This window comes from Hippocampus guttulatus, chromosome 1 (genome assembly GCF_054856545.1).
Source record: "Hippocampus guttulatus isolate MCC_2025c chromosome 1, RoL_Hgut_1.0, whole genome shotgun sequence".
NCBI lineage: Eukaryota > Metazoa > Chordata > Actinopteri > Syngnathiformes > Syngnathidae > Hippocampus > Hippocampus guttulatus.
In genome coordinates, this window is record NC_141261.1 from 2,925,038 (window position 1) to 2,946,193 (window position 21,156).

At 39.2% G+C, this 21,156-nt stretch overlaps 3 protein-coding genes across 8 annotated transcripts; 2 read left to right on the top strand and 1 right to left on the bottom strand.

The window, feature by feature from the left end:
- Positions 1–744: 744 nt before the first annotated feature.
- Positions 745–7,180, top strand: lactbl1a (lactamase, beta-like 1a). Of its 3 annotated transcripts, none has more exons than XM_086100135.1 (7): positions 745–912; positions 988–1,153; positions 1,727–1,830; positions 1,895–2,052; positions 2,896–3,110; positions 3,402–3,507; positions 3,623–7,180. In XM_086100135.1, the coding sequence occupies exons 2-7, from the start codon at positions 1,048–1,050 to the stop codon at positions 4,599–4,601; spliced, it is 1,668 nt and encodes a 555-aa protein (XP_085956261.1). In that variant the 5' UTR covers positions 745–912; positions 988–1,047; the 3' UTR covers positions 4,602–7,180. The 3 variants fall into 3 exon arrangements, with proteins under 3 accessions (XP_085956261.1, XP_085956434.1, XP_085956348.1); XM_086100308.1 differs by having other exon boundaries at positions 1,730–1,830; XM_086100222.1 differs by having other exon boundaries at positions 1,020–1,153.
- On the bottom strand, positions 6,556–11,258 carry suv39h1a (SUV39H1 histone lysine methyltransferase a). Of its 2 annotated transcripts, XM_086100515.1 has the most exons (7): positions 11,192–11,258; positions 9,924–10,069; positions 8,688–9,347; positions 7,580–7,726; positions 7,332–7,461; positions 6,989–7,140; positions 6,556–6,638 (listed from the first exon to the last, which is right to left on the bottom strand). In XM_086100515.1, exons 1-6 carry the CDS (start codon positions 11,208–11,210, stop codon positions 7,007–7,009), a joined length of 1,236 nt encoding a protein of 411 aa, XP_085956641.1. In that variant the 5' UTR covers positions 11,211–11,258; the 3' UTR covers positions 6,556–6,638; positions 6,989–7,006. The 2 variants fall into 2 exon arrangements, with proteins under 2 accessions (XP_085956641.1, XP_085956556.1); XM_086100430.1 differs by having other exon boundaries at positions 6,556–7,140.
- Positions 11,259–11,647: 389 nt separating this feature from the next.
- LOC147210043 (protein-serine O-palmitoleoyltransferase porcupine-like) lies at positions 11,648–20,339 on the top strand. 3 transcript variants are annotated; one of them, XM_086100633.1, is made up of 13 exons: positions 11,648–11,787; positions 12,169–12,311; positions 12,435–12,627; positions 13,481–13,524; positions 13,849–14,030; positions 14,105–14,235; positions 15,174–15,299; positions 16,077–16,177; positions 16,363–16,439; positions 17,616–17,679; positions 18,553–18,638; positions 19,014–19,121; positions 19,804–20,339. In XM_086100633.1, exons 2-13 carry the CDS (start codon positions 12,176–12,178, stop codon positions 19,903–19,905), a joined length of 1,350 nt encoding a protein of 449 aa, XP_085956759.1. In that variant the 5' UTR covers positions 11,648–11,787; positions 12,169–12,175; the 3' UTR covers positions 19,906–20,339. The 3 variants fall into 3 exon arrangements, with proteins under 3 accessions (XP_085956759.1, XP_085956845.1, XP_085956931.1); XM_086100719.1 differs by having other exon boundaries at positions 11,648–11,782; XM_086100805.1 differs by lacking the exon at positions 11,648–11,787 and having other exon boundaries at positions 12,174–12,306.
- Positions 20,340–21,156: the final 817 nt, after the last annotated feature.

The following is a 21,156-nucleotide window of genomic DNA, read 5'->3' on the forward strand; positions in this document are numbered from 1 at the left end:
TCACTGTGGTGCTACTAATTTAATCTTTTTTTTTCCCCCTCCAAAGAGCAGCCCATGATTTAGAGAGAGTGGCCCATTAAGCAAATTACAATACAGCCAATAAATTGAAGCTACAAACATAAAATGCTCGACGGAACCTACCGAATCCCTTCCCTTAAAGGAGGCGGCCACACGGTCCAACTTCAGTTGACAGTACACTGAATCAATCGAGATACAATATGGTCTGTCACTCCCGCCGTTCATGAAAAGACAGCGTGTATCAAACTCATGTTACAAAATGACAACCAACAAAAAGTGCAAAAAATGTAAGAATTTCATTTGGGATGCTGCTAAATGTGCAAATATCACAGACACGTTTGCTGGAGGGGCTTCTGTACTACTTGATAGTAGTGTTCTTGTAAAAGCGGGTTGGATAGCTGAACAGTTGAAGCAGCAGCAGGCATTCAGAAGCACAGCCACAAAGGTTGGTTCTGGATTCAACTCATCAATCAACTGATTTTACCTGCTGATCACATATACCGGGTCAACAGTTTTCTTCTTCTCTTGCTGTGTTTTGCTGGACGCTAAAGTATATTTCCTGACTTTCTAACTGACCACATGGAGCACTGACCTGTCCTTACTCAGTCGACCACTTCAGAGGAATCAGCGGATTTGGCTGTGTGGTGGCCCACTTGCAGATTATGATGTCACTGCAGAGTTGTAATGACCATTAAGGGATCACAGTCAAGATTAAGCACAGCACATGTAAGGGAGAGGTTGTGTAAAAAGGTACAACTTCAACACAGGTTTGAAGGATTCAACCTCACAGACCTTACAGGAGCTATGATGGGATTTCATTTATTTTTTGAAAAATAACAAGAAAACAAAACAAGAACATAATGATTTCTAATGAATCTGGCTTTTCCGCCTATGGTAAGCTTTATCTTTTCTAAATGTGAAAGGCAAATATCTTACCTATTAAGTGTTTTGTTTTGTGTTTTAAACCAGCATTGAATCTTCGTCCCCAAATTGTCACATAGTTTTCCACATTAAGCCTAAATAAGCAAGATGAAGATAAAATGGACCACGTTGGGCATGGTTGTCTTCTTCCTGCTCTCTGTGGTTATGACCTTCTGCTTCATATGGCAATACAGGATACCAAAGTTGAAGACAGGTAAAGTATACAGTAGAGTTTGGACCAAGGTTTCTTTGGTATGGGAGACGGCAAGATGATCTGATTCTGTAAAAAGATCTGAACTAAAAATCTTCTTCGTATGAGGCAGACAAGGTACAGGTATAACCCACCATGCTGCCCTGAACCAAAGCAATCGAGATGAAACTGAAGTATAGATGTTCAGTTTTAATGTTGATAAAAATGGAATTTGCCATTCCCAAATTATAGCTGGTGTATGTAACATTTGAAATGAGCAAGTATAACAAGAACTTTGGATAAATTCACAAAGTACTTGAAATATGGAGCCCATGTACAATCAAAGTCAAAAGAGTTATTCCTCCCCGGAGATGCCTTATCAGGTTTACACTGCAGTTCTCTTGACTTGTTGGTGTCTTAACATGTTCTGTAAGTGAAAAGCATTCCCCATTGGTTGAGATCAGGGTACTGATTTGACAATTTAAAAATACCGGTAATAATTATTTGTTTGACTACACATGCTTTAGTTGCTGTTTCAGGACAACTGGACTCTGATGACATGACAAACTAAAAATGGCATTTCTCATGTTTACCCAGAAGAAGCTCTAAAAGAATTAGCGGCAGAGGAGATGTGCCCACGTTATCCTGAGCCTGTGCCCCTTAAACATCCCATTATACCTCTAAGAGTGGCTTTGGAGAAGGTGAGGCCTTTTTTTTCCTTTATCAATCTGGACAAAATTATTATTATTTTGTTGTTCCCACCAGGTTGATATACTCTTGAGGGCGAGTGTTGACAAGACTAAGCTTCCAGCAATATCTGCCATTGTGGTTTTGAATGATTCTGTTCTTTGGATTGGTAATTTTGGCAAAAAGAATATTAGTGACCCAACATCACCTGCACCCAATGAGTACACAGTATACAGGTAAGACGACCACATACGTGGGGAGGATCTATTGATCGATCGGTTGGTCTGGCCGCCCATATAGTCCCTCTGTGCCAGGGGTTCAACCATTTAGTTGACTAGTCTACAAGTCGACTTTAATACTCTACATCGACATTTAAAGCGTGAAGTAAACTATTCGCCAATCATGTAGATGTGTTTTTAGTATCTCGTCTTCCAGTTGACCAATGTGTGGAGAACATTCACCTCGCCCGTCAGCTGCCATTGTCTGACTCTAATGCTCTGTGGAGCAGCGAAAAGTCTAGCCAACAAGGCGACAAAGCCTTCATGCATCTGCGTGAGTGAAAGGACAAAAATAAGGTGGTCGTGGATGAAAGCGGTGGTACGCCTGGCTTGGTTAGGCTATTTCAAGAGCCGCTAGTCTTAAAATATTCTTGCCAGCGGGATCGTGGGACTGGCAGCGAGGAATGAGGACAGTGGCGTGAAGTGAAACACCATCTTTGTAGTCATAATGTTATGGCCAATGATGCCTTGACCACATTGAGAATTTTATTCATATCACAACACGCACCATTAGGATGCTGATGTCGGTGCATTGCAAAAGCCGGTTTAAGCGACCAGCGTATGTGCAAATATTTTACCTGTTCAGCAAAATATGCACATATATCTTCAAAACAAAAAAGTACAATACTGTACATTACTTTCACTCTTCCAATGGTTGCACTACTCTGCATTGGATACATGTTCAGGTTTTAGCATGCCTACTTAAAAAAAAAGTCTTATCAGATTCTGTGTAAATAGTAACAGATATGTACTAAGAGTTTAATGTATCACAACTATTCATTTGAATTGTTGCATCTGCAGAATTGCAAGCCTTTCCAAGATATTTCCCACCCTGATGCTGTACAAGCTGTGGGAAAATGGCCTTGTGGACTCACTAGATGACTCAGTGGATAAGTACGCAGACAATTTCACTATCAAGAATCCACTGGGTAGAGACAGGGAACCGGCATCCACTTCAGTCAGGACTTTCAAGAAAGCTGGCATTACCTTACGTAGAATGGCCAGCCACCTCTCTGGTAAGAATAAACAACCTTTTTCATAGTGGACAGATTCTGTAACAATGGCGTGCTTTTTAATAGCATTTAATGCGCCACATTGCAATGAGTTAACTATCTGTAAACAGATTGGAGAACCAAGGATTAACAAGATCACCTAGCGTGGTGCTGAAATAAAAACAGAGCACATACGCTGGGCAAAAGAGAGGAAGAAAGTAAATACAGGAGGAATGGTGGATTGACTGATTGATATTTAGTGTCATTAATGATACAGATTTAGTTCTTCTAGTCATGTAATTTATTGTTTTGCAGGATTACCCCGAAGATTAAGGTCAACTAATCTCCTTTGGACCGGAGACACACAAGCAGCCCTTCACAAGTTACAGGATGATGTCCTTGTTGCTGATCCAGGAACAAGGTAACTTCTTTTTTTTTAATCGAGTCAGTAAATCGGCACGAGGCTATAGCTGCAACCAAATGGATTTGTATGATCACAGTTACATAATCACTTACAGTAATGTCTTTACCTACAGCTGCCACTATAGCAATGTTGCCTTTTCCTTAATTGCCAATGTCCTGGCCGAGAGAGTGACTGGAACGGACTTTGAAAAATGGGTATCCCATAATGTTTTGCATCAGCTCAGCATGAAGAACACCGGCTTCGACATGACTCCTATGATTCAGAGACAGATGGCAGTGGGTGTCTACAGCAATGGTCAGCCAGCTCCCCTCTACAATTTGGGCTGGTATCGACCTGCGGGTCAGATGTACTCCACAACAGCTGACATGGCAAAGCTTCTAATGGCTCTCCTGGGATCACACAGTCGCACACTCCTCCGCAAAGACACCCTAAACACTATGCTAGCCCCACTTTTCCAGTGCCAGAGTGGCTACTTTGCCAGCTACACTGGCACACCATGGGAGATCAACCAGCAACTGGGCTACGATGTAGTAAGAAAGGATGGTGACTTGGATGGCTTTGCAGCCTCTCTGTCACTTGTGCCCCGTCTCAAATTGGGACTGGTGGTCTTGATGGCTGGGGTACGACCCTCAGAGCAGGATTTGGTGAAGCAGGTATACAGCCACCTCATCCCTGAGGTGGAAGGCGCTTTCAGGGATGCTGAACTGACACCTCGACCACCGCCTGACCCAGCTCCATATATAGGCTTTTTCACGTATAGGAATATGACTTTCTATGAAATTAAAGTAGGGTCAGATGGGGCCCTGTTCATGCAACAGTTTGGACCACAGGTAGATATTAATGTCCCTGACAATTACCAAACCATCCATCTTCAGTATCTTCAGGATAGGGTGTTCAGAGTGGTTTTCAAGAGCCCATATCCTTGTAGGTTAAAGGTCAACAGTGCCTCCGTCTCCTTGGAGACTCAAGACAGACAGCTCTTTAATTTTTACCTCTTCAACAAAAAAGGTGTGTCACCAGGTTTTGATTCCCCAGGACTCAACACCTACAAAGTAATGAGGATAGCCAGCAAACCATATTTTAGCACATGAAAAGTGAATGTTTTAGCATGTCAAATACGGTTTATACGTCAATGTCATTAAAGCTGGCTTGCTCACATAGCAAAACCAGATGACTGTGGTTGTTAAGCGCATCAACGCTCACCCATTTTCTGGACCGTGTATTATTTGATGAGGACTCAGCTGTATTTGATTTAGGGTGAAAAGGCAGACGACACCCTAAATAAGGGGTGTCCAAACGTTTTCTACTGAGAGTATTTGACCGTCATTTCTCAAACACGCCAAAATCAACCAATAAAGCAAATCTGTATTTTATTTGTGTTTAAAATGAAAAACAAATCAAATATGAAAGAAATTCCCATTAAAAGAAATGAGGCCAATAGTTTTGTATTTTTCAAGATTTGGGGGTGGTCAGCAGCCCTCTGTATCCCACTCGAATTGATGTGCCCCTGCGCTGAAGAGCATCAAATCCCATTTCTACATTTAGAGCCAAAGCCAGAGCAATCTAGCTAGCTACCAATTTGTTGAAGCAGTTATCTGTTGATCAAATTGGGATATACTCACAAATGGGACCTTGAGACTAAACAACAAGTAAAGCAAACAATTTTGGCTTCTAAAAATGAATTGTCTTTCTTCATAACATTGTGGTACTACTTTAGGTGTAAATAGTTTAATTACATCTTGCCATGTCTAGAAAAGCTTTAGTTTATAAAACCAATGTATTTGTTGTCTTGAAGCACAACCCCTCACCCATAGGATGTCGGGGTTGCAATGCATTTTCTTTCAACACCCACATTGCACACCTTCACCCCCCACCCCCTTTTTCCCCAAAACTAGCGCTACCTCATTTTTAGTATGCCGAGAGCAGCTGACAAATAAATGGCTGGCTGCAAATGGCCCCCAGTCCTTAGTTTGGACACCACCTGGGTTAAACTAGCTAGTTTCGGAGCAACTGTGAACACACGCAAGTCACATGGAAGTCTTGTCAGCTTGAGTGGATAAATCGCTGAAGAGTGAAATATTGATACTTTCACACCCATATCAATGTTTACTTTTTTGTGATCAAACTGACTGTACTCGTACATAACACTGGCCCAATAATGTATTATTTTTTTCATGCAATAATTTTTTTTTTTGCATTGATTCCGAATCTGCCCTCATTTTTTCTGTACCACTTAAGTTTTTCATAACACCAACAATAATATGGTAATATTTATGCATTAAGTTTTAGGGTCAACAGGTGGAATTGTTTTCCTGAAACGTCATAGCTATGAATGACAATGCATGGTAAAATACGTCTTGCTCAAGCTTTTATAGGTCAAACTCAAAATGAAAATATCCGAACAACCTGATGTGCTAGAAAAAAAGTGAAGACATTGTTTTAAATCAGCATGAAAAATATGTTTAGGCACAAATAAAGCCATCTCTAATTAAAATTTGCTGTGGACCAGTGTAATTAACCATAGACATAATCCATCATTTTAAATGAAAAGCAATGTAGCAAAGAGGTGAGAAAATGTTTCCAGTGTGAGCGACTGAAACTTCGTGGTATTAAAAAAATAAAAATAAATAACTAAAATATTTTTTTTTTCTAAATTAGATGAGGGCTTGAAAATTAAATTGTAAAACACACACGCACGGAATCTCTGAAAACAATAAAAGCCTTGGCGGAGACTCAATCTAGTTTTGATATCGAGACACTGGTGCTGGAAATGCGATGCTCCCCTCATTTTTTTTAAACCTGCTCTGGCGCATTTAATTTGTTTTTCTTAACGGTGTAACAAGGCACCCTAAAGATGTTAAGACACTTTTAACATCTCTCCCCTCACATACAATTAAGCTACTTATACACAACATGTAAAAATGTAATGTTATTCATAATTGATCACGTATGTACACTTTGTAACACTATGATTAAATATACAATAATATACAATGCAACCCATTAACTAAAAATAGTAAAAAGCAGATAAAAAGGCCACTGTCATCACTAGTATGAATCCAACCTGTATTTGGCAAAATGATGGTGAATCAAGTATTTTTCTGGGTCTGAAGGATCACCAAAAGTGGCTGTAGCAGGGAATGAGAGGAAAAGAAAGATGAGTGGATGCATCTCATTTAAATGGAATTCGACAAACGACAAAATTGAAAATCATTGGGTCAAATCTGACAGCGATGATTAACCCACGAACACTGAACTTTGGATAGAATTCCTTTGGCACAGATTAATGCATGACCACTCTAAAACAAAACCGTGATTTAAATCTTTGAAAATTATTTTTTAAACACAATTTCTGATGAACCAGAAACCAAACATCTTACACCCAATTAATGTTTGAATGCCAGGAATGTTTTAAGAGCTTTAAAGAAAACAAACAAAATAAAAAGAATATGTACAATGTTCAAACTTTTGTATAGACAGCAACATCAGTTTCTTATTAGAACAGGTATTTTCTGCATGAGTCGGAGCCACACCGGCACTCCACTCGAATCCTCTTCTTTGGCGAACTGGGGACACCCGCTAAGGTGAAACTGGAATCCATCTTGGAGCTTTCTGTGTCAACTGGATTAACTGGAAGTAAGGAAAATAAATAAATCACCTTTTTTTCCTCTTCATGTCATCCATCCATACTAAAATCATTGAAACCCAAGTAAAAGAAATTAATTTTACCCCCAGTTTAGAATATTTTTAAAGTGATAGACCTGTTACTCTTGGTTTACAAAAAAGAAAACATCTAAAAATGCTGTATAAAAAGCACTCACTTTGCATTTTGTAGTCAAAAGTGAGTTCCTCTCCTGCACGAATGGCTCGTGTTGAAAATAAAGCAATTCTTGGGAGCCTCTCATCAAGGTTGTCAATAAACACATTGAATACCTGCAGGTTGGGGTTACACTACAAAAACAACAAAAGATGTAAATGTAATACAGGTTATATCTACATAACTGTCAAAATGCTGTACACGGTTCCAATTCAACAAAAAGCATAGAAAGCCATCACTTAATATACCCACACTGTGGTTGACAAAGTGAGAGACGTTGCCTTGGTGAGCAGCATCCACTGTGTATACATCCTCCACATAGTCCAGATCAAAAAGGTACGTAGAGCCTTCGCGGTCGTATATGTGACCTCGTTTCTCTGCTTCATCTGTCGTGATGATCTGACAGAAACAACACATGACTTATCTGTCGCCTGTGATACAGCACTTACCGGTAAGTTCAACTACGCTAGCGTCCCGCCGTTCCATAATAAGGAAGCTTTATAAAAGTCAAATAAAGACAAGAAAGTACAAAAGCAAAACTGTGGAATGACAAATATTACATACCGTATAAAGAAATGTATGCATCACATACATTTATCGTTTGTATTAAAATTGTTTTGCTATCTTGCACATAAAGGACCATTGTGAGCTATTATTGCTCTGATTTGGAGGATGTCAGTCCTCTATAATGTAGTCTTGTAGTTTTAAGGGGACGTATTATGTCTTTGTATCCAAATTGTTGGGCCTCTGGAGGGTTTTACAACTAAGTAAATCAAACTTGCATTATACTGCCTGCACAGTCTCTACACCCATGACTTCATATATTGGCTTGGCAAATAGCCACCACTTTCTAGCCACAGTTGGACTACACTGTCTGAAATTCTTATGTGAATGGTCAATGTGTCCGCTGCATGCGCCACATGTTTGGATCCACCACATTAAAAGATGAGTGCAATTCAATGATTTGGTGATGTAGTGTTTACTGTTATACATGAGAGAATATAGAATCCATGCTGTCTTCTTGGTGGCTCACGTTGACTTTCGCAGTTCATACTTCTTGAGACTTGGGGCTCAAGATGTGCCACCCCTTGCTCCACTCAAGTTGTCATGGTACCGAAATATGTTTTGATCATTGGCCTAGCAATACATAGAACAGGGGAGCAATTGCTTATTGCATTACAGAATGGCTTGCTCAAAACAGGCTAATTTTAGCAAGACAAAATAAAAAGACATAAAATGTGGAGCATACATTGCACTTTTGATGCTTTTTGGGTTATTTTGACGAAAGAATGTCAAATGCCTCCTCCTAATACAATATGACATCTTTAATGATTACATACACAGCCAGACTTTCTCTTACCTCTCCCACATACTCCATGACAAATGTGTTCTTCTTTATATGCTGCAGCGTGCGAACTCCCCAGCCCCGACCGTTGTCCGTCTTAAAGATACCTAGGTCAAACTGAATGCCTTTTTGGACCACTCTGTTAGGGCAGTCTGAGCTACAGAGGCACTGGGAATTACACTCATATATTGGTTTTCCTGGTCTGATCCGGACTTGGCCATGTTCATTGTAAGCACACCGATGCAATGATGCGCCAGGACAGCATCCGTTCACTGGCTCCTCGAAACAGTTCTTGCACTCACAGCCCACAGCCATTTCATTAAAAACAATGCCAGGGCCTGCTTTGTAGTTGTTGATGTATGTGAAGTTCTTTGGTGGACCTTCAAGGTCGACATCGTTCATGACAAAGATGCGGCCGGGGTGGTTGCAGGTTAGGTTCAATAGAGTCTCCCAGGTCTTCAGTCTCTGACGGAGTTTAGCTTTTTGAACTAGGAATGTTGAAATTTCCTTATCTAGCTTTTTGGGGATGGAATGTCTTTTCTGGCGCTGCAACTCCTGATCCAGATCCAAGTGGAACTGCTTCATCAGTTTGGGGCATTTGAGATGCCTCTTGGGCTCCCAGCTGTTGACTGACTCTGAAAAGCCCCGCCATTTGACCAGGTAAAATTCTTCTTCCTAAAATAAACATCCTAAGTCATTTTAGAACTCAAAGCCATAAACTTCAATTACATCTCGGGATAAAACAATGCAATCTATTCCCTTGTGACTTCCAGTAAACAGAAAAAAGGCAGGAGCTTGTTTATGCGTCTACACTGGTACAGCATGTAATACAAACGTGACAATTCCCAGTCAATTTTATGGACATGTATTGTGTAGGTTTCATGGTCTACATCAGGATTGAAGGGCCAGGATTTTTTTTTTAAATCATGTCTAACTTTTCCCTTAGTTGTTAGGGAGTTGTCAATCCATTTGCACAGCTCAATGCATAATGTACAGCACTTTGTATGCAGCGATGGCTGTTTGAAAATGCTGTATAAATACAGTTGAGTTGAATACTGCCACAAAAAAGATTGGAGTATAGTATATTTGACAGCAACTAATTGACCAACAAAATTAAGACACTGTAGTTTTCTTATTTTATGAATGCAATTTTAACAGGTTGGGCAGGCTTATTTTGAAACCGTGTTTGATCCTATGTAAAATTTCATAAGAAAGTTTATACAAATGATGATAAATAAAAAGGTATCTCACCTTTGTCTTTTTGTAGTCACAGAGGAACTCCACTTCATACTCGTTGACATTGGCCTTTGTTATTCCCATCTCTTTACATTTAAGCCCCTCTAGGCGACACAAGGCTTCAAGCTCATCCCACGACATCTTGCTGGGGACACTGCAATCTGAAAAAGCAGACGACTTTGCACTCTTACAGTCACACGGCATGTGGGGTTTATGGAAAAATCTCTCATTGTGGGGGTACAGCTAATCTTTTTTTTCTGCACTCTGTCAAAGTAATAAGCAATAGGTCACTGTGACGTAATGATCACATTTGTCCAAATTCATCCATCCAAAGTGGACATTACTAATGTAATTTTACTTTGAATAATATCATATTTAAGATATGCGCAAGCTGTCTCACTGTCCACTATAAGAGTGACACATAGGTTATAACCAAAAGAAACCAAACCATAGTAACACATTTTGCACAACCAACCAAATATCAGAATGTTTATTGGAAAGGGTGTATAGAAAATTAAACGTGGATGTTCTTGGTACAGTGATGAACACAATTGCAATTCTCGTATGTCCGTTTGTCCATTAAAATTATTTCTATTAAAAGTTAGGCACGGATAAAATATATCATGATATTGTTGTACATATTGTACAAACGTGTCTAAAAACAGTTGCGTTCTAAAGATACCGATACCCTTGAGTTTTTTTAAGAATAGCCACACTATTCATCAAATATTCAGGCTCGGTTTCAACAATAATGAGGATTTGTAGCAACCGTTTTAACGTTACAAAGATCTGAAACGGTTTTAACTGTAGGACTAATGTCTAACAGTTTTAATATGTAATTCGAGAATAACATTTAAATGAGTATCTGCTTATTATCTTGCGAATTCATGGAATGGCGAAGAATTTGGTGAACAAAAATTAAAAGGCGTCCGCATGTTTAACTTGGAGGACACTAAACCAGATATGACTGGGCGCGAGTTTATTTTGACTGCACAATTTTGGCAACTTCACTTAAACTCGCGACACAAACGAAGAATACCATGACATAACTCAATATTAACGAACATAAAAAAATATCACAAAAATTTGGAGAAGACTGTCTCAAAGGGAGACTGCGTTTTAACTGCCTCTGGGCCTATCGTGATATTACACCGCGTCGCATGTTGTGGAAATTTAACTTTGGCGTGCATAAAATTCTGTAAAGAAGGAAGCAAGACGTTGTTAAAAGCAACCACTCAAATGAAAATAGTTTTCCATTCGAAATGATAGTTTCCCCGAATTACCGTTCGAAATTTCCGCCATGTTTTCCACGCAGCCGCCAAAAATACATAGCCGAGGAAGACTCCACAGCAGAGCATACGGTCTCGACTGCTAATTGGTTGAACATTTTGTATCAGCCGTCTCATTGGTCCATATGTTGCCCCTCTCCTCCTTCTTCCGCCCATTCTTCTTCGTTGGCTGTCTTCTTCTTCTATTGTATGTCTTTTTTGGAGGGGGCGGTGGCGGGAAAGGTCAATTTAACCTAATTTTAAAAAAGTAACTCCCCAACCAAACCACTAAAATTAAGGGAGAATAAATTAACAAAAATAACCAGAGCCTAAAGTTTCTTAACTAGCTACACAAAACGTATTCGCTTTTGGGGTCGGACAAGTTTGAAGGGTTAATCGAGCTCCGATCCAGTAGTGGACGCTGTGTAGTTCATAGGCAACAATTCAAGTGCATCTTGGCGCTGGCTCCAAATGTTGAAGTCATCTTGCAATTTGTTTTCATGAGCGAGCAAACTACTGTACAACTAAGACGAGTTGTCCAGACCTCCACCGATATGATCGTTTTTGCTTTGCTGATCTCGATTTTTCTTTGCGAATAAAGTTAACGTAAGGTAAACCGTACACGTGCAAACATGTTCACGTTATCGAATCAGTTTTGTCGCGCTACTGCAAGTAAAATACTTTGTAAAAGTCCAAAAGCGTAGAGGTGACATATGAGAAAACAAAACTATTTAGAGTAAACCAGGCTATTTACAGTTCAAGGTCATTAAACCTGATGCACAGTAGAAGTGCTGTTTTGACGACGTGAGTATAATAATCACAAGATAGTAACATAAGATGCCAATATCACTCTCTCTCTCGCACACACACAGGTAATTGGAAAGTCATTTGTTGGGTGGTCAGTATGGGTATATATGACTTTATCTTGCCTCATACAACACTTATTGTATGAGACTCTTTGATTGCTAATTGTGCAGTGTGTGTTTGTGCAGTTCCACCATGGACTTGTCCAGCAGGCTCTGGATGCTGATGGAGCTGGCCGAAAGTTGTGGAGTCAGCACACTCCTACAGGGCTTTGAGCAAATTTGGAAGCTTCTGCTTGTTTGTCTTCTCAGCAGGCTACTGTTCAGGTTGGGTGAGCATCACAGACTCCTTTTTCATTTTTGCAACTGTAATTACTTGGAGGTTGCCTTACAAATAACAAACCAATGTCCATGTGAATTGTATCCCCAACTGCTTTCCTTTGTGTGTTTCTCAGGAGGCCTGTCCTCTGTGAATCATGTTGTGTCGATGTTTGCGGGGATCTACAGCCTGTTCCTCTTCTTTAACCTGCACATGCTGTGGGTGATGCTGCTCAGCATTCTTTGCTACCTTATTCTCCTTCTTGGCCAACACTCCAGAAACAAAGGCCTCTTCCTCTCCACTGCCATTCTCATTTACCTCCTCATTGGGTAAGAAAACATTTTGCACAATCATATTTAATGGACTATGTTCCAACTGAGAGTATTGTTTCAACTGTGTTGCTGACCTTATTGAGGTACACCAAAGAGTGAGTTTGATGCACTACAGTTCTGTGCAAACTACAAGTCACAATAATAAACACTGTTCAATAAAGACATCTCTAACAGCATCCAGAAATCAAGCAGTTGGTTATAAGCATACCTGTCAACTCATACGGTTTAGCCATAGTTCATACGGATTTTGTGGTGAATCTTACGTATATGGCCGTATCACACAAATCATACGGATTCTGAAAATTTCCGGGGTTTTTTCCCCCCTAACGGGTAGTTCCGTTTGCTTTTGCCCAGAATGGTGCTATTCTACTCGAATGCTTTCATTTCCGATAACTTTCCAGTAAATCACGTGGTTCCTAGTTGAAAACAGCAGAGTATTCTACAATACTATATATCTACAATAAATATCATTGAAAATTTCGTGGTTTTTTTTCTGCCGTTATTTTGACATATAAAATGCTTTGGTATGTTATAAGGATTTTTTGCTCTTTATAAGGATTTTTTTGGTAGTTTATAGAGGTTGGCGCTCCGAAAAGTTGACAGGTATGTATAAGATATATTTTAAGCAGTGTTTGATGTCAAATTCCCATTACATACTGTAGGTTATAGGTTATATGTCTTGAATATAAATTAAAAAGGATTTGCAAATTATTTCATCCTGTTTTTAATCTACGTTTCAAACAATGTCCCAACTTCAATGGAATTGTGGTCTGTACGTAATCAGCTGGCAGTTAATGTTTGATGTTGTATTGCAGCAGATTTAGAGTGTTATTTTTCTTTTGTCTTCCAGAGAAATGCATTTAATTGACGCAGTCACCTGGCATAAGATCAGAGGTAAAATGGTTTATACTCTCCAAATACTCTCGCCACCAAAAGCTGATGTTGTTGGAGATCTATGTTTCTGTTTTCCATTTTATGCAAAAACTACTAAATGGGTTTTCTATTTTTGTGAAGGTTGTGGCATGGCCCAAGGGAGAGCGTAATATATTTGGTATGATAAGGTGTAGATCCAATAGTTTTTTTAATTCGTCCATATGGAAGGATTCATGGTGGACAGAACTTGGGTGTAGGGTTCACTTTGGGTTCAAGTATTACTTGAACCTTTCAAATGCGCATTCTCTTTCATCCTGACAGTGTCCTTTTGTGTGTTTTTGAGAGGCAGTCAGATGGTGGTGGCCATGAAAGCCATTTCTCTGGCATTCGACCTGGACAGAGGAGCAGTCGGCGCTTTTCCCACACCGACCGAGTTCCTGGGCTATGTTCTCTTTGTGGGCAACGTAATCTTTGGGCCTTGGATCAGCTTCTCAACATATAAAGCTGCTATTGTCGGCAGACAACTGGTGAGAATTTTTTTGTGGTTCTTATGTCTGTGATTTGTTGTGCTCTGAAGTTATTAAAACCTTCCTGTCCTCAGAGCTGGTTATGGCTGCGCCGTTCCTCTCTCAGCCTCTTAAAAAGTCAGATTTGTCTGCTGGTGTCCTCTTGCATTGCACCGTACCTGTTCCTTTTGTTCATCCCCATCAATGGAAATGCCATCACACACAAGTGAGGACATTTGTTGTTTATATATTTTTTGTGTTTACCCACAACATAAAACATGGGCCAGATGTATTAATCTTATTTTATTACAGGGCTTTGACTTATTTGGATTAGTTTATGCTGCTTTAGGGTCATTATTGTGTTCATATTCAAAGACTCTGCATTTTAAAATCTGCATTTTTACAGTAACAATCTTTTACAGTAACAAACTTTTGAGAAATGACCAACAGGGAGAAATAACAACTCAAGATACGTATCATATATAGTCAGATACATACATACTAAAGTACATAATTAATTTCATAACATTACTGAGATACTTTACCTCATTAAAAAAAAAACAATCACTGAATAGAAAATGCTGCTTGTTCCTGCTGAGTTTAAGAAAGTTGCGCTAATCACATTCCAATCTTTGAATGTTTTTTTTTTAAACTTTTCATGAAGTGATTTCTTGAGCTGTGACACAAATTTCAGTCATTTGCGTGTTTTTCTCCATTCCTTTTAAGTTGTAGTGACTCCATCCCACTTATCAGTCTGCTAGTTACGGTATACTGCATACAATTTTGTTATAAGCTCCATACGTGATTTGCAGTATACTGTAATCCACCAGATCATCAATGACTTCAGATTTAATGTCAGCGCATTAAGTCGATTTAAATTCAAATCTGATATTGGCACACAATCGGTATTGGACATGATAAATCCAGCCTTAGAATTATTGGGTATGCCCGATATGAGGCCTATAAAGTACAGTACATAGGTCTTAAAAGTAGACAGACTGTGGTCTCAGTCCATCCACAGTACAGTATCTACAAAAAAGGGCACAATCCATAGCTCCTGTTCTATGGAAAAGTTGAAATAACGCTAATAAACGTCCTCAGGTCTTCAGGAGCTTCCAAGAATACTTTAGTTTGTTTTTAAATAAACTGTTTTATGTTATGTAGGTGGCTGAGCGCCTATGAGAATGCATTGTCATTCCACTTCAGTAACTACTTTGTGGGCTACCTCAGTGAAAGCACCAGCATGCTGGCTGGAGCTGGCCACGTTGAGGAAAAAAACAACATCAGGTGGTGAGTACTGTATATCCAAGGCAAAGATTGGTGGATGCTATTGAAATGCGAATAGTTTCAGAGCTTGTAGAAGGAGAGGTACCGCCGCTCGTTCCTGCCGACTGCTGGCAGGCTATCGAATAGACGGTCCTGAAAACCTGGACTCACCCCCACTCACCCATTTTAATATGCTCATATTTATATTTTATATTTATTTATATATTTTTTGTCTTCTAATTTCTCCCTTTGATAATTTGCTGTGAATTGGGAATTTCTCCATTGTGAGACAAATAAAGGTTTTCTTGTAGTCATTTAGTGTAGAAAATGCACGGGCAAACTGAATACAACAATAATGTTGAATTATTTTAGATGACAGGCTACAATAATTAGAAATTACCACCTCCTCAGAAATAGCATGTCAATTCTGAAATGCCATCACAGATGACCAAGACTGAACTCATATAGTGTATCATGTAATGGGATGTATACTGTACTGTGACCAGGAACGGACAATAGAGCCACAAAGGGTTGTAGTTTTTTTTTTTTCAATGTTTCAACTAAATTAAGATAAATATTTTTTTCCAACTTAAATGTATAGCGTATCTCACGGCTTTACATTTCAAAACAAAATTGGTATTTTACAGGAGTCTGTTGATATTTTGCACCCCCTTGAGTTGATTTATTTATATTTAGAAATGTTTACAATACAAAACCTGAAATTGTTCTAAAGGTTAATGTTTAAATGTCTTTAAAAAAGTCAAGGAAAATACCAATATTTATTTATAATTGTGTGTGCAGGGAAATAGAAGTGGTCAAACCCCTGAATGTGGAAATGCCTCGCTCCATGGTTATGGTTGTGACATCCTGGAATATTCCCATGTCACAGTGGCTTAAGATTTGTAAGTCTGCTTCTTTCACACAGGTGTGTCATTAAAAGCTCTCAAATTGTAATTGGTATAAACGTTTGACGCACCATGAGCACCCAACATCAGAATAATCCTTTATTCAAAATCCTGCATAGAAACGTACAACACATTTGCTGGTTTAGTCCACATATAGCATCATTTTGTGTTCTTGCCTTCAGATGTCTTCAAAAATGCCATGAAACTCGGTACTTTTCCTGCCATCCTGGTCACGTATACAGCCAGTGCTTTACTGCATGTGAGTACACACTTGAAACAATGGACGATTGAAGGGAAGCTATGATAAATCAATGCTTTCAAATACAGTGGTGCCTTCAGATACGACTGAACCCCACTTTGAGTTGTTGAAAATACAATCTGTCGTTCAGCCTTTTGTTTTTTTTTTAACTTGGACTTAAGAGCAACAATTTGAGATATGAACACTGAATGGTGGCGGTCAACACAACTCAACTCACTTCACAACAAGCTGCAGGTTGGCAGATATAATAATTCTTCAAAACGAGTCTTCAAGATGTTCATTGTCATTCCCAGTTTACCTTTACTACACTACAATACATCTTTATCAATATAGCGCTTTCACAACAGCTGCAGCTGTAACAAAGCACTTTACAGAACAGTTAACATAAAAAACAAAATAATAATAACACAACACATAAGACACGGACAGTCATGCAATCATAACCACTATTGCTGCTTATGCTTTGTTGTTTGAAGCAATTCGAGATGAAAGAGGAGTTCTTTCACCTCGGCAGTGGATCAGAGACGTCATGCTCAAAATGTGCACGTCTCCTACAAGCTAAGTTTGAACGTAAACACGAAGCTGTGGCGTCCATTGGTGAAAAAGGAGATTGTTTCGCTTCACTTCTCCCTCCCCATGTAAATCCGCTTTACTGCTAAACTAATCATGAAACAAAAACAATTACTTTACATATTGTCTATTTAAAGCAACCACATAACTTTGCCTTTAAGTCTGCTGGCTTAATGCTGACACACAATGGGAAATGCCAAATGAATAGCAACTGTGTCACAGTGTTACAACAAAACCTTTACCAACTGATATATAAAAACATAAGCAGTGGAGCAACATATGTTAACAGACAATATAAAAATACTCACATCTATACTTTCTTTATCCTCAGCAAAGAGTGACTAATGTTGAGCTGAGGCTGACTCCATGTACAATATTATCTGTATGTCATATTAAAAATATGACATTTTGTGTGTGTGTGTGTGTGTGTGTTGGGGGGTAAAATCGATTAATGTCAATGGAAAAGATTATTTGAAATAGGAGCGTTTTGAAAAAAATTAAAAGTCATAACACAAAGCACCACTGTTATCTTTTCGCTAGGAATTGTTTGCTTGTCTTGTCATTGTGAGAAGCAACTCCACTCATTTTCAGTTTGTGTGTCTTCAGGGTTTGAGTTTCCACCTAGGAGCCGTGCTGCTCTCTTTAGGCTTCATCACATATGTTGAACATGGTATGAATATTTTCTTGTGCATTATTAGAGTGTAGGGATGAATGAGTACCGATATCATGCTGCGAGACTAATAAAGGGTTTCTTATCTTATCTTAACATTTAATAGTTGACTTATTTTATAATGCAGTCCAATTTATTAGAAACGCATACTAAAACGCTTGAGTTTTATTTTCCACTTTTGTTAACTGGTTAATAATGAATCCTAAATTCAGAGAGTTATTAGTGTTTTATTTTGCAGTTTGAGTCTCTATTCCATCCTCTTATCATAATTAAACGAAATGTCTTTCTTTAAAATGATGTTGTTGGTTTAATTCAAATGGTTTAATTGTAATGTTAGCACTAGTGGTATCGGTTATTTAGTATCAGTCACGATGAACACTCAATGTTTGAGTTATCATACTAGCATTGGTCTGGAAATGAGGTGGTATCGAACGTTCCCATTCTGTTATATGGTTCTAAATTGCACATTCGTTGATTTAGTTGTTATCGGGGCATTTGATGAAATATTGGGTTTTGTTTTGTGTTTTACAGTATATGTGTTGGCCAGATACTGCATTCCCCGATGTACAGTATTCGGAATGCAGTATGATTCTTTGGTGTCTTCAACATAGTGTAACAGGCACATTGTTGCACTTCACAAAAAGTTTTGAATTTGTTTTTCAACTGAATTGTAAAAGGAAGTAGAATTTTGGAAGGTTGAAAAAAAAAAGGACGACTCAATGAATGTACCCCTGTAGCACATTTCTCACCACATGCAAACACTTGCATCTCCAAACGGATGACATACCATACACTCATGTTATAGGGTAAATTTCTACTGCAAAGGTTTGTGTCATGCTAAAATGTCCATGGCTATTTCTTTCTTCGTCTCAGTCTTGAGAAAGAGGCTCGCCGTTATCTTCAGCGCCTGTGTCCTTTCCAGACCTTGCTCCACCAACTGCAGCCATCAGCACAAGAAGGTACAGTGCCTTCTACTCAAATCTTATCTACTAAGAGCAAAATGTCAGATGAGAGTGCCTGTGGACTGATGGCATCTTAATAATATTGATTAAAACTTTAATTCAAATAGATTAAATCTTTCAAGAATCCTCTTTATTTGCCAAATTAAGTAGAGTAAGTTGTCTCTGTCTACCAGTAGTACTATGTTAGTATACATTATTCACACACAGTATTTTAGGTGACGTCACATTTACGCAAATGTGTTTGAGTCCATTTGGTTGTACGCACCTACCAACCCACAGAAGCCCATCAAAAGTGTTCCGTTCCAAATTAGAGAGACAATCTTACTTATTCTTGTTTCTTCTGATTCAGTGCTCAATCTTAACCTTTTGTAGGAGTATTGGGTGATGCTGCTGAACCTAGTTTTCAGTTTATTGGCCATCTTCCACCTCACCTACTTGGGTTCCATGTTTGATCCGGGTGTTGAAGAGGAAGTGGAAGAGGTAAGAAGAAGCCAGAGTTAAAGCATGTTAAGCATGTTACAAATAGCTGAGCTTGTGGTAATAATATATGCGAGCCATGTATGTTTCGCAATGGTTACTTTCAAATAAATGGGAGTAAGCCCCACCTTTCAACATGCCCCATTTTTTTTGTCTTTATTCTCACCTATGACCGCTTTATGTAGTAACCTGCCTCTTCCTTGACTGACACTCTAATCTTTTTATGGATTAAAACAAGTGACAACTGAATACGGTACATTATTGAACAAGTAGCCTCAGAGTGTGACACAGGCAGTGCGTGAGGGACTAAGTGGCCAACTGTCATTTTTTTCATAACGCAGCATAAAGCGGCCCTAAAGACAATGAATAGCATTTTTACCCGTACTCCCTCGTTTATGAGCTGGTTTGATTAGAAACTTTAGTTCATAGTCGTAAATAAACACAGCACAGATACCGCATTACTTGTCACACTACATTTCGTGACTTCAAAGTAACTTGTCGAAACGTTACCACAGAGAAGTACATTCCAGTCCTGTCAAGGAAGCCGCTGTCATTGAATAAACAGCCCAAGTTACGTAGGCCTACTAGTTCTTTTGGTGATGTGCAGTGTTGTTTTGGGAGCAAATGGAATTATGGTGCATTTACAATTCTAATAAATGCTTGTTTTTTTTGCGTCTCTCCGCAGGGTTATGCAGCTATCCACACCATTCACAGATGGTCGGAACTTAGCTGGGCAAGCCACTGGGTGGTATTTGTCTCCTGGGTTTTCTACCGTTTAATCCTGTGATTTTATCAAAGTAGTGCTCACTTGCTGGCAGTCATACTCTCAGTCTAGGGTCATGGACTTGCTGTGATCTGGACAAAGGGAACCCACGTGTCGACGACTGAGTCAACCCTTTTTCCTGATGATACGAGATGGAAGTCGGAGAAGATGGAGTCAAGTCACAAATGTTTCCCGGAATATTTGGAATTGTGATTGTCACCATCTACCGTATGTACTGTATATGTCCCGTTTATTTTGAATCAAGCATTAATTTCAAAATGCAAATGTTTGTCTGACAGGCTGGTATGATGTATTTATTCGGATGTGATATACAGTATTCACATGTTTAATAATATTCATGTTGAAGGTACTTTGATATTGCTGGTAGTTAACATATCAAATGGTTAACCTTCACGTCATTTGTTTTTATCATTGCCTTTTGTATTTCTTCAATTAAATCTATGCATATTAATGAAGATTTGCTATTTTCTTTCTAACAACCAAACTGTTCCAAGACAGTCACTCAAGTGTGGAGCCGTATCACCCTCTTGTCAGTGGTTCTCAACGTTTGTCACCAAGGGATCCGCAACAGGCTTACTTGTCAAAAGTGTCTTTCAAGAGAACCTCATTAAGAAACTCAGAATCAACATGGCCCCTACATGTACAAAAATGAATACATCCAAGTGCACAAAAGACGAACATAAAATTTGACTTATATCTTATCATTATTAAAGTGAAACACCAATAATTTGTTTTCTTTTGGAGAAATGAAACAGTAATGGCAAACAGTCAGCAATGACACTTTTTTTTTCATCCTTCCATCCATTTTCCTAACTGCTTTATCCTCACAAGGAATGCACGGGGTGATGGAGCCCACACCAGCCGTCTGCCCGAGAATAGGTGGGGACACGCTGATCGCAGAACGCACAGAGACCAACAACCATCCGCACTCACATTCACACAATTTCGAGTGTTCCATTAACCTGCTAAGCATGTTTTTGGAACGTGGGAGGAATCCGGCGTGCCCGGAGAAAACCCTCGCCGACACTGGGAGAACGTGCAAACTCCACACAGGGAGGACGGAGCCGGAATCGAACCCTGGACCTCTGCACTGTGAGGTCGATGCGCTAATGACTCGAACACCGGGCCCAGGATTTCTTTCAACAAAGGCATATTGCTATCCATGATGTCCACATCCAGAGGCTGAGCAACACTGTTTGTTTATAGTGTAGTTGAGTGGCAAACCTGTTTTGTATCTGGAATGTTGCATGTGGG

Bases quoted from the DNA above. Each gene is read 5' to 3' on its own strand.
- lactbl1a (XM_086100135.1), top strand. From the start codon at position 1,048: ATGAAGATAAAATGGACCACGTTGGGCATGGTTGTCTTCTTCCTGCTC. The intron at 1,154-1,726 runs GTAAAGTATACA...ATGTTTACCCAG, and splicing joins GATACCAAAGTTGAAGACAG to AAGAAGCTCTAAAAGAATTA. The intron at 3,508-3,622 runs GTAACTTCTTTT...CTTTACCTACAG, and splicing joins GTTGCTGATCCAGGAACAAG to CTGCCACTATAGCAATGTTG.
- suv39h1a (XM_086100515.1), bottom strand. The intron at 7,727-8,687 runs GTAAGAGAAAGT...TGTTTCTGTCAG, and splicing joins TCATGGAGTATGTGGGAGAG to ATCATCACGACAGATGAAGC. The intron at 7,462-7,579 runs GTGGGTATATTA...TTGTTTTTGTAG, and splicing joins CTCACTTTGTCAACCACAGT to TGTAACCCCAACCTGCAGGT.
- LOC147210043 (XM_086100633.1), top strand. From the start codon at position 12,176: ATGGACTTGTCCAGCAGGCTCTGGATGCTGATGGAGCTGGCCGAAAGT. The intron at 14,236-15,173 runs GTGAGGACATTT...TATGTTATGTAG, and splicing joins GGAAATGCCATCACACACAA to GTGGCTGAGCGCCTATGAGA. The intron at 17,680-18,552 runs GTATGAATATTT...TCTTCGTCTCAG, and splicing joins CATCACATATGTTGAACATG to TCTTGAGAAAGAGGCTCGCC.